This window comes from Microcaecilia unicolor, chromosome 3 (assembly GCF_901765095.1).
Source record: "Microcaecilia unicolor chromosome 3, aMicUni1.1, whole genome shotgun sequence".
Classification (NCBI taxonomy): domain Eukaryota; kingdom Metazoa; phylum Chordata; class Amphibia; order Gymnophiona; family Siphonopidae; genus Microcaecilia; species Microcaecilia unicolor.
Genome location: NC_044033.1, coordinates 338,268,089 through 338,282,213, shown reverse-complemented (window position 1 = coordinate 338,282,213; position 14,125 = coordinate 338,268,089). Strand labels below are relative to the sequence as shown.

The following is a 14,125-nucleotide window of genomic DNA, read 5'->3' as shown; positions in this document are numbered from 1 at the left end:
AGGAACTGAGTTTGATTCCCACTTCAGGCACAGGCAGCTCCTTGTGACTCTGGGCAAGTCACTTAACCCTCCATTGCCCCATGTAAGCCGCATTGAGCCTGCCATGAGTGGGAAAGCACGGGGTACAAATGTAAAAAAAAGAAAAAACAGGAATATAAAGGAAAGCAGTGAAGACACACATAAGTAGCACACCAGTGTAAAAAGCCTTGTGAGTAAGTAGGAGAATTATATATTGTAGCCTCATGCAGGCTTATTTTCGAAAGAGAAGGACGCCCATCTTTCGACACAAATCGGAAGATGGGCATCCTTCTCACAGAGTCGTCCAAATCAGCATAATCGAAAGCCGATTTTGGGCGTCCCCAACTGCTTTCTGTCGCGGGGACAACCAAAGTTCACAGGGGCATGTCGGAGGCGTAGCGAAGGCGGGACTTGGGCGTGCCTAACACATGAGCTTACTCGACCCATAATGGAAAAAAAGGGCGTCCTTGACGAGCATTTGGATGACTTTACCTGGTCCTGTTTTTCTTACGACAAAGGCACAAAAAGGTGCATGAACTGACCAGATGACCACCGGAGGGAATCGGGGATGACCTCCCCTTACTCCCCCAGTAGTCACTAACCCCCTCCCACCCTCAAAAAAATTCTTTAAAAATATTTCGTGCCAGCCTCTATGCCAGCCTCAAATGTCATATTCAGGTCCATCGCAGCAGTATGCAGGTCCCTGGAGCAGTTTCAGTGGGTGCACTGCAGTGCCATAGCAAGAGTGCCTTACCGCCCCCTCCTCCTTCCTATGCCACTGATGCAGTGCACTTCAGGCAGGCGGACCCAGGCCCATCCCCCCCGTCATCTGTTACACTTGTGGTGGTAAATGTGAGCCCTCCAAAACCCACTGTACCCACATATAGGTGCCCCCCTTCACCTGTAAGCGCTATAGTAGTGGTGTACAGTGGGGGGTAGTGGGTTTTGTGGGGGGGGGCTCATCCCACAAGGTAAGGGAGCTATGTACCTGGCAGCAATTTATGAAGTCCACTGCAGTGCCCCCTAGGGTGCCCGGCTGGTGTCCTGGCATGTCAGGGGGACCAGTGCACTACGAATGCTGGCTCCTACCATGACCAATGGGCTTGCATTTGGTCTTTTCTGAGATGGGAGTCTTTCGTTTCCATTATCGCCGAAAATCAGAAATGACCAAGTCTAGGGACGACCATCTCTAAGGACGACCTAAATGTCAAGATTTGGGCGTCCCCGACCGTATTATCGAAACGAAAGATGGATGCCCATCTTGTTTCGATAATACGGGTTTCACTGCCCCTTCGCCGGGACGTTTTGCAAGGACGTCCTCAGCAAAACTTGGGCGTCCTTTCGATTATGTCCCTCTAAATCTCATGAGACTGCCTTCATGTTGCTGAATCTATGCCACAGACACCCCACACGCCTCCCACAATGCAATTAGTCCACAAGGATCAAAGGCCTTAATGAATGTATTACTATTTTCTTTTACAAAACATTTTTTCTCCAAGAAGAGCTATTTAACAGCTTTTGAACAGCTTCTTTATTTCCTTAGGGGTCAATATTATTTATGTATTTGTTACTGCCCTTAATAGAACAGTAGTTTTGAAGGTCAGAGGTTCAAAATTGGCTTGTGCAGAATAGCCAACAGTAGAAAAGTGCTGAAATTTAAGGACACTGAAAAAAAAAAAAGGCTGTCATTTAGGAGTGGAAGTAGGGCCGTGCCAACACGGTAAGCAGGGTAAGCAAGGCGGGGGGGGGGGGGGGGGCGCCATCCTCTGGGGGGCGCCGCCACACCATGCTTACCTCACTCTCCCACTCCCATTGCCCAACTGCCCGCTCTCTTCTCTCCCACAAGATCCCTTTCCTTTTTTTTCTCCTTTTAAATTTGCCTCCGTCTGGCAGCGCAGCAACAGTGAAGGAGGCGGCGCTCCCGACGTGTCTAGCCTTCCCTTCGCTCAGTGTTCCGCCTTCTTCTGACGTCAAGGAAATGATGTCAGAAGAAGGCGGGACACTGAGCAAAGGGAAGGCTAGACACGTTGGAAGCGCCGCCTCCTTCACTGACACTGCGCCTGCGCTGCCGGACGGAGGTAAATTTAAAAGAAAAAAAAAGGAAAGGGATGTTGGGGGAGGGGGCAGAAGAGGGCGGCCAGTTGGGACATGGGAGCGGGAGGGCAGGGGAGAGAGGAGCGTGGATGCGAGAGCAGGGTTCAAGGAAGGGAATTGCTGGTTAGGGATGAATGGAGGGGGCAGGGGACAGATGGGCATGGATGGATATGGATGGGAGGACAGGGCTCAAGGAGAGAAGGGAATTGCTGGATAGGGATAAATGGAGGGGGCAGGGGACAGAGGAGCATGGATGGGAGGACAGGGCTCAGGGAGAGAGGGGAATTGCTGGATAGGGATGAATGGAGGGGGCAGGGGACAGAGGAGCATGGATGGGCATGGATTGGAGGGCAGGGCTCAGAGAGAGAGAAGAAATTGCTGGACATAGAGGGGAGGGAAGAGAGATGAAGGCGATGAAATGAGGGAAAAAGAAGAGAGGAGAAAAACTGCACATGGATGAAGAAAATAGGCAGGACCCCGAAATGAAGAAGAAAGAAGGAAAGGAAAGAAATAAATGGAAAGGAAGCCCTGGAAACGGAGTTAAGAGGACAGATAGCAGCAGAATCAGATACTGGGTCAGCATGATCAGAAAAAGAAAGTCACCAGACAACAAAGGTAGAAAAAAATCATTTTATTTTCATTTTAGTGTTTGGAATATGTCCACTTTGAGAATTTACATCTGCTATCTTATTTTGCAATGTATAGCAACTTGTTTCTAAGAATATTGCTGACACTTCCTGTCAGTGTGGCAGTGGCGTACCAAGGGGGGGGCGGTGGGAGCGGTCCGCCCCGGGTGCACGCCGCTGGGGTGTGCCGCACGCACCTGTCCTTCGTTGATTCCATGCTCCCTCTGCCCCAGAACAGGTTACATCCTGTTCCGGGGCAGAGGGAGCATGGAACGAAAGAAGGACAGGCGCGGGCGGCACCCCCGCAGCGGCGTGTACCCGGGGGAGGGTTCCTTTCGCCGGTGGGAGGGGGGGGGTGGTCGCGCTGCACCTGGGGGGGGGGGGCGCATCGGCAATCCGCCCCTGGTGTCAGCCCCCCTAAGAACGCCACTGCAGTGTGGCAAGTGGTGATCGATCATTTTCACGGGAGGGGGGGCGCCAACTGATAGTCTGCAGGGGGCACCAGAGATCCTAGGCACGGCCCTGAGTGGAAGAGCAGCCTAATGGTTAGTGCAGTGGCCTAAGAACCAGGGGAAGCAGGTTCAATTCCCACTGCAGCTCCTTGTGACTTTGGGCAAGCCACTTAATCCTTCATTGCCCCAGGTACAAAATATGCACCTGTATATCATATTTAAACCATTCTGATTATAACCTCATAAAGGTGGTATATCAAGTCCCATCCCCAAATGCAGGCTTTGCATCTGAATTTGGTATAGATAGAGTTTACGAAAAGAAAGATCATTAGAGAAAGGGAAAGACATTATGCTTGGCAAGGGTGAAGATCAAAACAAAGGAAGAAGTTCAGCAATGTTACAGAGCAGCTAAGGATGTAAATCTATCAATGATCAGCCGCCTGAAACTATTCAGAGTTGTCACTGACTCAATGATACTTAACAATAACAAAGTTTTCCTGGATAAGTGTGCATAAAGATTTTAAAATGCCATCCGCATATGTACTGTTCCTCCCTGGCCTAAAAATGCAGAGGAATTCCTCCACTAAATGTGGCTAAAAAATGCAGAATATGAAATAATGCATGAAATTTTAGCCACTTTGAGAAAGGGCAATTTTCAGGCAGCCAATTAAAATGGAGAACAAACGTTTTATAACCACACAAATCTATTTGAAAATTGACCTCCACATGGTTTAAAAAAAAAAAAAAAAAAAGGAGAAACCACGGTAAACAATTCTTCTCAGCTGGCAGCTAGCAAACAGCAGAGTCATAGTATCAAATAGCTGGGACTTACCAACAATTAAGGGAAGGAAAAAATGTCTTCCCTTTGCATACCATATGCTTTTATTTCAGCAGATCCTGTGGCTTTGCCCTTCATCTACTTGCCATCATGAGCGCTAGAACATTTGGATGCCAGACATTAAATTACACTTTGCAAAATTACCTTGTTTCAGCTTCTGATACAAGCGGTGTTTTTTTCTTTGTCTTTTTCTTGCTTATTTCATTGTTCAACAGAGCTTTCTGGTTTTGAGTATCTGAAGTTAACTCTGTCATCCGTTTTTTCAGTTTCTTTTTAATTTTCTCTCTAATTGCACTTATCTCTTCTTCAGACACCTGGAGCTCATAGGCTTTAATCAGTTGCACTTCCTCTTCTTTTTCAGTCATGTTTTGGGGACCTTTTAAGGTATTTCTTACCCTCTTCTTTTTGTCACTCAGCTGCTGAGGTTCACCTTGGTGAGCTTGTTGTTCTATTATCAACCTCTGAATATTATTCAACTCCCTTTTTGAGGCTTGATATTCAGTATCAAACACAGTTTCTTCCTCTTTATTTTGTTCCTCCTCTTTCACTGCTTTCTTTTTTTTCTTGGTTGTCTTTGCTTGCCTGTTTTCTTCACTTTTAACATCATTATTCACTTTTTCAGCCAAAGAGGCTCGGTCTCTCAGCTTGTTTTTGGTAAACCTGGGGCTTGTCTCTGGATGGTAAATGTTATTTATAATTGCTTCATCATTTTCTATTTCTTTGGCAAGATCAAGATGACTCTTGAGAGTTTCAAGCTATAAGGGAATTAAAAAAAAACAGAGACAATACTTTACAAAGCATTTTAAAATAATATTTATTAATGTTTTAATTATTTTTGCTTTAAAAAAATTAAGCACCTCACATTTTTCATATTTTTGAGATGGAAAAAGGGGGTTGAACTTGACAAATTGTTTTCAACTAAAATAAAACACTGAGTAATAGGATTCATCTTGGATTCTGATACTGAAGGAAGATCCTGTCTACTGTCTCTTTATTCAATGACCACTACTAAAAAGTTCAATAAGATTGGACATAGCCAGCCTTCCAGTGAAAAGTGGACTTTTGAATCATTCTATTTCCTAATTCTACATCTATAATTTTTTTAAATTTTATTTATTGGGATTTATTAACCCCCTTTATAACATAAAACTTACAATTTTGTTAACACCAAAACAATAGTAAAATGACCAAATGCAAACAAATACAGTAAGGACCCCTTCTACCGCAGTGGGTAAAAGGCTGCGGGGAGGGAGGGTTATGGAAAAGAAATGTCCATGCAGTAAATGAACCACTTGCCATGCAGCCATTTCCAGGGGAGTTCTTACCGCCACCTATTTAGGTGACGGTAAGGGCTCCCGTGCTAACATGGCATTAACTGGGCAGCATGCAGCGCTGCCCAATTACCACAGGTAAGCCCCGGCGCTACAAAAATACAACAGAAATGGCGCATGCTGGAGGTAGCCCGGTGGTAGTTCCGGATTGGCGAGCAGCAAGCCCGTTGCCACGCACCAACCATTTTGTAAAAGGGCCCCTAAATGAAGTAAACTTAGAAATATAATGTCAATACAATACAAGCACCATAATAGACAGCATGGAAGAATATTCAAATAAAATATAATATGAATAGAAACACATCCGAATCAACACGAACATTCCTAAACCTGCACTACCCAAGCTGCAAAGGACTTAAATACAAATCAACTTACGCATCCAGTTTCTCCTACATAAGCACACAACTGTGGATTGCACTACCAAAAGCCTTGAAATCGACATATGACCACCTAAACTTCCGGAAATCACTAAAAACTAACCTGTTTAAAAAGGCATACCCTACCGATCCAACTTAAATGCGTGACCTCTACAACACAACAAATCTAAACTGCATAATGGACATAACTCAACTCTTCCATTCACGATTCCCTAATGTGGCTGTGCCACATGAACTTTATCCTATCATAACATCACATTGTATTTGTTCACACCGGAGTCTGCAAATGCCTCTCCGGTACTATGTAAGCCACATTGAGCCTGCAAAAGGGTGGGAAAATGTGGGATACAAATGTAACAAATAAATAAATAAATGCCAGCATAACTCCAAAGAAAGCAACAGAACATTCATATAACTTAGATATGATGTTAATGCTTTTCTACCAACTGCCAATATTTAAAAAACACTTTGCTACGTCCGGCTTATTATATAATGAGCCATGCAGATAACTGCAATGGAATATATGCGGGATGTAAAGAACAACTCACAAAGAAACTCCAGACAGCCCAAAACACAGCAGCCAGGCGATTCAAAAGTGCCAAACCCCTTTGAGAAAAACTGCATTGGTTCCCAATCAAGGAACTTATCACCTTCAAAATCTGCACCTTGGTCCACAAGATTATCTACGGTGAAGTCTCAGGATATATGGTCAGCCTGATCGATCTCCCAACCAGAAACAGAACCAGAGCATCACGTACCTACTTGAATCTCCACTACCCAAGCTGCAAAGGACTCAGATACAAATTAACCTATGCATCCAACTTCTCCTACATAGGCACACAATTTTTTTTTTGTTACATTTGTACCCCGCGCTTTCCCGCTCATGGCAGGCTCAATGCGGCTTACATGGGGCAATGGAGGGTTAAGTGACTTGCCCAGAGTCACAAGGAGCTGCCTGTGCCTGAAGTGGGAATCGAACTCAGTTCCTCAGTTCCCCAGGACCAAAGTCCACCACCCTAACCACTAGGCCACTCCTCTCCACTCAATTGTGGAATGCACTGCCAAAGACTGTGAAAACAACTTACGACCAGGAGATCATTAAAGACCTAGGGCTCACCATTATCACCTACACTATTTAATATTATAATGGCCCCATTCGGCAAAAAACTGGAACAAATGGGTTTCAACCCATTCATATACGAAGTCGATGTTATCATTTACATACCTTTTAACCATAATATTACAGAAACACTAGACAAAGTCAAAAAAAAGGCCTGGACCTAATGGAAAACTGAGCCACAATCTTCAACTCAAACTAAACAGAGACAAAACTAAACTCCTGGTGCTATCCAGCCCGCACAACCCCACATCATACCAAAAATTTACATTCAACAACCAAACCTACCAAATTGAAACAACTAAAAATACTGGAAATCATCCTCAATAGACATCTATCTCTAGACAGTCAAGTATCAACAGACACATCAAATTGCTTCAAAACACTATGGAAACCGAGAAGGATCAGAGACTATTTCCCAAGACAATCATTTCTGCTAACAGTATAATAGATATCAAAACTAGATTATTGTAACGTAGCATATGCAAGATGCAAAGAAAGCATACTAAAATCGCTGCAAACCGTCCAAAACATGGCAGCAAGGCTGATATTTTAAAAATCAAAATGCGAGAGAGCAACCCCACTACTTGAATCACTACACTGGCTGCCAATCAAGGCATGACTATTCTTCAAAATAAGCAACTTCATCTACAAAATACTATTTGGAATGTAACTACTGAAGACCCATCTCTTTAACAAGGTATACCACAAAGATCAACAAATGTGAACTCCTACACATATATCCGGAATTGCCTTACGATATTTACTTGTTATACTACTATCATGCTTTATCATTCTCATGTTACCCAAGATCCTTATGCAATAAATATCTATTTTCTAATGTATTTCCATTATTCATGATGTAATGTAAGCCACATTGAGCCTGCAAAAAGGTGGGAAAATGTGGGATACAAATGCAATAAATAAATAACCAGAACATATGCTAGACATCAAATTACCTTCAAGAAATGCAAGCCCAGAAACCAGTGGCTACCTACTTCTCCACTTACCAAACTGCAGAAATGTAGTCTACAAAACCATCTACATGGCCAGATTTAGCTCTAGGCTCTAAATGGTGGAACTCAGAAAAAGTACAGTCTGCTAGCCAATTAGAGATATGTGTTTCCTGATAGCAACTTCATCCTGTTCGGATCAAAATAAACAAAAAAATGGGTGGACTGTCTGTAGGGCATAGTCCACTCCAAGTAAAAGGCTAATGCTTGCGTCCAATTCAAGGTGTGCAGTGCGCTCTTGCCAGGATGGGCATGAGGTCAGGGAAAAATGCTGGCAAGACAAGCGACTGGTTCAGATGGCACTCCAACACAACCTTAAGTAGGAATTTAGGTTGTGTGAGGAGGACTACTCTGTTGTGATGAAATTTGGTAAAAGGCACGCCCACCACTAGGGCCTGAAGCTCACTGACCCCACAAGCTGAAGTAACAGCCACCAAAAACACAACCTTGCAGGGCAAGTACTTCAGTTGACAGGAATCAAGTGGTTCAAAAGGAGCTTTCATTAGCTGGCTAAGAACGACACTGAGGTCACATGACACAGGTGGCCATCTGATAAGGGGCTTTGACAAAGGCAAACCTCTCATGAAGCAAACAACTAGAGGCTGTCCAGAGATGGGCTTATCCTCTAATTGCACTGAGGTGAACACTTACTGAGTTGGTCTTGAGGCCAGACTTGGAAAATGTAGAAGGTATTCAAGCAGGGTCTATGTAGGGAAGGAAACTGGACCTAAGGCCTTGTCCTCACACCAGATAACAAACCTCCTCCATTTGAAAGAGTAGCATCTCTTAGTAGAATCTTTCCTGGAAGCCAGCAAGACTCTGAAGACACCCTCTGAAAATTGAAAGGAAGCAAATTCTAAGTTCTCAACATTCAGGCTGTGAGGGTCAGAGACTGGAGGTTGGGATGCAGAAGAGATCCCTTGCTCTGCGTGATAAGGGTCAGAAAACATTCCAATCTCCACAGTATTTCAGTGGATAATTCCAGAAGAAGGAACAAGATCTGCCGGGGCCAGTAAGGAGCGATCAAAATCATGGTCCCACAGTCTTGCTTGAGTTTCAGCAAAGTCTTCCCCATGAGAGTTATGGGAGGATACGTATACAGAAGACCGCTCCCCCAATGAAGGAGGAAGGCATCCGAAGTTAGTCTGTCATGGGCCTGGCGCCTGGAACAGAACTGAAGGACTTTCTGATTGAACTGAATGGCAAAGAGATCCACTGAGGGGGTGCCCCACACTCGGAAGATCTCATGGGTAATGCCCATGTGGAGAGTGGTTGCATGACCCTACTCAATCTGACAGACAGGCTGTTGAATTTGCCTGCTAGATAAGTGGCCCTGAGGAGCATTCTATGATGGACTGCCCAATGCCACATCTGGATGGCCTCCTGACACAGAGGACCTGATCCAGTGCCCCGCTTGTTGATGTAGTATATTGCAACTTGATTGCCCATTTGAATTATTACAATTTGGTTGATCAGCCAATTTCTGAAAGCCTTTAGAGAATTCCAGATTGCCCGCAGCTCCAGAAAATTGAGGTCTGTCTCTGGGCTGACCACATACCTTGAGTATAAAGCCCATCTATATGAACTCCCCACCCTAGATGGGATGCATCCGTTGTCAGCATCTTCTGTAGCTGAGAAATTTGGAATGGGAGTCCCAGAGTCAAATTGGATCAAATTGTCCACCAAAGCAGAGAGTGAACTAGCTCTAGGGACACTCAGATGACATCCTCCAGATTCCTCATGGCCCAACACCACTGGGAAGCCAAAATCCACTGAGCAGTTTTCATGTGAAGACATGCCACGGGTGTCATATGGACAGTGGAGGCCATGTGGCCTAATAATCTCAACATCTGCCGAGCATCTGACCTGCTGACCAGCTCGAATTTGAGTGGCAAGGGCAACAAGATTGTCCAACTATGTCAAAGGAAGAAATGCTTGAGTTCATTGGACAGGGTGCAGATGGAACATTTTAAAACGAACCTTAGAAGCTCTAGCACCCGAACAGTCCTCGGCATGGACTCCTGAACACCGTCCTTCGACATGCTTTTCACCAGGCAATCGTCCAGACAGAGGAACACATGGATTCCCAGTCTGTGTTGCGACGCTGCGACTACTGCAAGACACCTGGTGAAGACTCTTGGAGCAGAAGTGAGGCCAAAGGGCAACATGCGGTACTGGAAGTGATGTGCCCCAGCCGAAATCAAAGATACATCCTGTGAGCTGGAAATATTGGGATGAGAGTGTAAGCGTCCTTTAAGTCCAGAAAGCATTGCCAATCGTGTTTCTGAATCATGGGGAGAAGGGTGCCCAGAGAAACCATCCTGAACTTTTCTTTGACCAAGAATTTGTTCAGGACCCTCAGATCTAGGATAGGACGCATCCCCCTTGTTTTCTTTTGAATGAGAAAGGGCATGGACTAGAAAAACCCTGCCCTTCTTCCCCTGGTAGATGGGCTCAACCGCATGGGCCCTTAGAAAGGTGGAGAGTTCCTCTGCGAGCACCTGCTTTTGCTGAGAGTTAAAGTGATGAGCTCTAAGTGGGCAATCTGATGGTCTGTGGTGCCAATGCAGGGCGTAAACAAGACAGAATATTTGAAGAACCCACTGGACGAAGATTATAAGGGACCATCTTTCTTGAAAAAATGTCAGCCTCCTCCCACCCAGCAAGTCGTCTACGACAGTCACGTTTACTGTGGCTATGCTCTACTGGAGCCAGCCAAAAGCTCTCCCCTTGCTTTGACTGGGAAGTCAACTGGGGCTTAAATGCATGCTTTCGATGAGAACAAGAGTGCTGGGATTGAGCCTGCTGAGGCTAGCAAGAAGAAGCAATGAATCTATATCTCTGTGAGTAGTAGGTACTCCTCTATGACTTGCTGAAAAACCTTCTGAATGAGGAGGTAATCACAAAGATGTCCAGCGGGAGAAAGTACCGATGGCATCAGTGTGTTCTTGATGAGGTCAAAGACCTCCTCCAACTTCTCTCCAAAAAGGTTACCCCCCCCCCCGGCACGTGGCATCCGCCAACCTCTGCTGGACCACTGGGTCCTAGTCAAGAGACACACAGCCAGGAGAGTCTGCGCATTGTTATACTCTATGCAGCATCCAGAATCTCTTCTCAGTGTATAACGATGCGCAGACTCTCCTGTCATAGGCGCCCCTGACCAAGAACTTACGACACACCTTCCGCTGCTTGACCAGCTGGCGAACAGAGTCAGCCTGCTCCGGTGGGAGAGAGTCAGCCAAATCAGACATACTGCACACCAAGGACTACAAGTACAGGCTCATGTAGAGCTGGTACGATTGGATATGGGAGATGAACTAACTTCTCTGCCAGTGGCACCGAAGCATATTCCCTAGAACTCCTGGCCCATTTGAGAGCGGACAGCAGATTCCAACACTATAAAATGATGAGGCAACTGAGGCCTATCAAACCCAGCCTGAATGTTTTGGGTCAAAGCGGGTGCCTGGTCCTGGCTGCCAGGAGACCCACGCATCAGCACCTCTTGTATAGAGGGGGAGCGGTCCTCCCAGCATAGATGCTTCTCAGGTACCAGGGAAGCCCTCGATGCCCCAGAGTTCCCAGCATCATGCTTCTTCCGATGCCGAGTATCGACGCTCCTCAGTACCGAACGCTGCCTTGGAGTCTGGTCAGTCCCGGGGGACCTGCACAGCATCCGGCGTCGAAGCAGGCAGAGACCCATTTGATGCACTCCCAGTGTCTAAGGGTCTCGGAGCCATACGGAATGATGCAATTCCCAATACCGACATTGAGGCTTCAGATCTGGCTCCAAAAATTCTCTCTGAGTCTCTCTGGCTAACTGGGTTCTTTTCTTCATATGAAGACAAAGAATACAGTTAGAAGGGGGTATGCTGAGGCCCCAAATACTGGTGACACCAAGAATGGGTGTCTTTGCCAGAGATGGTCCTATAGCACCGTGTACAGTGCTTAAAGCCACTGTGAACCTTCAATAACAAGGAAGAGAAAACAGCCGTGGTTAAATCAAAAGACTCAATGGTGCTGAAAAAAAGGGCAAAGCACCAGAGAAAAATCGAGGGAAGATCTGAGGCCTAAATGTGGCCTACAGAGCATGGTAAAAATAAAGAAATTTAGAAGAGGGAAAAAAATAAACTAAAACGTAAGGGAGGAAAAATACCCAGTGTCAGACTTGTGAGTTCTTGTACCAAGTAGAGTGCTGCTGAGCCGGTACTCGGACCAGGTTCTGCTTGGCAGCTGGACAACCCCGGGTTTCACCTGCACTGACTGCCAATCCCCAGGGGTTGAGCCCCTAGGTGCGGGCAGCCTGCAGGATTTTATGGGACAGAGCTGGAAGCGGGGTGATGAAGGTATCGGCCAGGCAAGCAGCAGGTCAAGAGAGTAATCCAGGCACAGGCGAAAGTCAGTAGGCAGGCGGCAGGCAAGAGAGTAATCCAGATACAGGCGAAAGTCAGTAGGCAGGCAAAAGAGTAATCCAGGTACAGGCGAAAGTTTATAGGCAGTAGGCAGGCAAGAGAGTAATCCAGGTACAGGCGAAAGTCAGTAGGTAGGCAAGAGAGTAATCCAGGTACAGGCGAAAGTCAGTACGCAGGCGGCAGGCAAGAGAGTAATCCAGATGCAGGCGAAAGTCAGTACACAGGCGGCAGGCAACAGAGTAATCCAGATGCAGGCGAAAGTCAGTACACAGGCGGCAGGCAACAGAGTAATCCAGATGCAGGCGAAAGTCAGTACAGAGGCGGCAGGCAACAGAGTAATCCAGATGCAGGCGAAAGTCAGTACGCAGGCGGCAGGCAACAGAGTAATCCAGATGCAGGCGAAAGTCAATAGGCAGGCGGCAGGCAAGAGAGTAATCCAGATGCAGGCGAAAGTCAATAGGCAAGCGGCAGGCAAAAGAGTAATCCAGATGCAGGCGAAAGTCAGTAGGCAGACGGCAGGCAAGAGAGTAATCCAGATGCAGGCGAAAGTCAGTAGGCAGACGGCAGGCAAGAGAGTAATCCAGATGCAGGCGAAAATCAGTAGGCAGGCAAGAGAGTAATCCAGGTACAGGCGAAAGTCAGTAGGCAGGCAGAAGAGTAATCTAGGTACAGGCAAAGTCAGCAACGAGGGTCCAATAGATAAGAAGTAGACTACAGAGCAGGGGAAGGAGGAACCAGAAGACCGATAGGAGAGAAGCAAGGGAAGCCAGGCAGAGAAGACAGCAGAAACAGGTGCATGGAAGCAAAGCAATTAAGGAGCCTGCAACCACCGCTTTCTGAACACACCCAGAGAGGACTACACACACATGGCTCAGGCGGGTGCCAGTCAGGTTTGCGTGTCGACGGGACCCCGTTCAGCCCGAGGACGCCGCTTGCGTTGAGGTAGGGGATATGACACCCAGAACAAGGTACAGGATAATAAAAAATAGAAAAAATGAGTGGGAACACACAAAAATAAGCTCTGTGAGAACTGAACCAGCTGAGCAGTGAGGACGGGTGAAAACAACACGTCCTCTTCACCACAGAAAAAACAGAGCTGTTGGTCCCACGCTCTCGCGGCAGGCAGAAAGGCACTCAAGAGCTCTGTAAAGCTTGTTACAAGAACCGAAACCGGCAGCACGGACAGCACTACCCACATGTGAGAATTATAAGCCTGTCCTCAGAGAATGCTACTTTTCTAGATATATTTACACGCCCAAGGGCCGCATAAATGTGGGCACACAGATTATAGAATTGCCCTTATAGTGTCTACTTCAGACAACCATATTGCATTCTTGTTTTATGTAGACTTAGTATTAATCAATTACGTCAAGTGCTCATTACTGGTGGATTGAGGTAAAGGTAGGTGAGTGTACTTGTGTTTTTGTATGGAGGGTTATACATGTTTCTGTGTTGGTATATGTGTGTGTGCTTTCTGCAAAGTATGTCTGATTAGGAGAAGAGGTGAGAGGGAAAGGCAGCTAGAAAGGTACAATTCCTTAATCAGAATATTACAGTGAATCAGTGTATCTATACTGCAGCTGTTGGAGCTGCTTATCCAACAGAAACATATTGCGGAATTTCTTAGAGGGGGTTAATTTCTCTTTCGCCTCACTTAGGACCCAAAAACTTCCTTCAAAACACCTCCTCTTTTCATGTGACCAGAGCTGCTTTCCAGTCCTCTACCCCCCCCCCCCCCCCCCCCCCCCCCACTAGTTACAATGGACACAGGCAGGGCAGGAACTAGAGAACAGCAGATAAAGTTTAAAAACTCTTTAAAAAAAAAAAAGTTTACCTATCATTCTACCTTC

At 46.2% G+C, this 14,125-nt stretch overlaps 1 protein-coding gene across 1 annotated transcript in view; it reads right to left on the bottom strand.

Annotated features, from left to right (window-relative positions):
* AHI1 (Abelson helper integration site 1) overlaps positions 1-14,125 on the bottom strand; it is a 683,164-nt gene that overhangs the window by 631,588 nt on the left and 37,451 nt on the right. Inside the window, 1 exon segment of the mRNA XM_030195101.1 lies at positions 4,173-4,783. Coding sequence (XP_030050961.1) covers positions 4,173-4,783 — 611 coding nt within the window.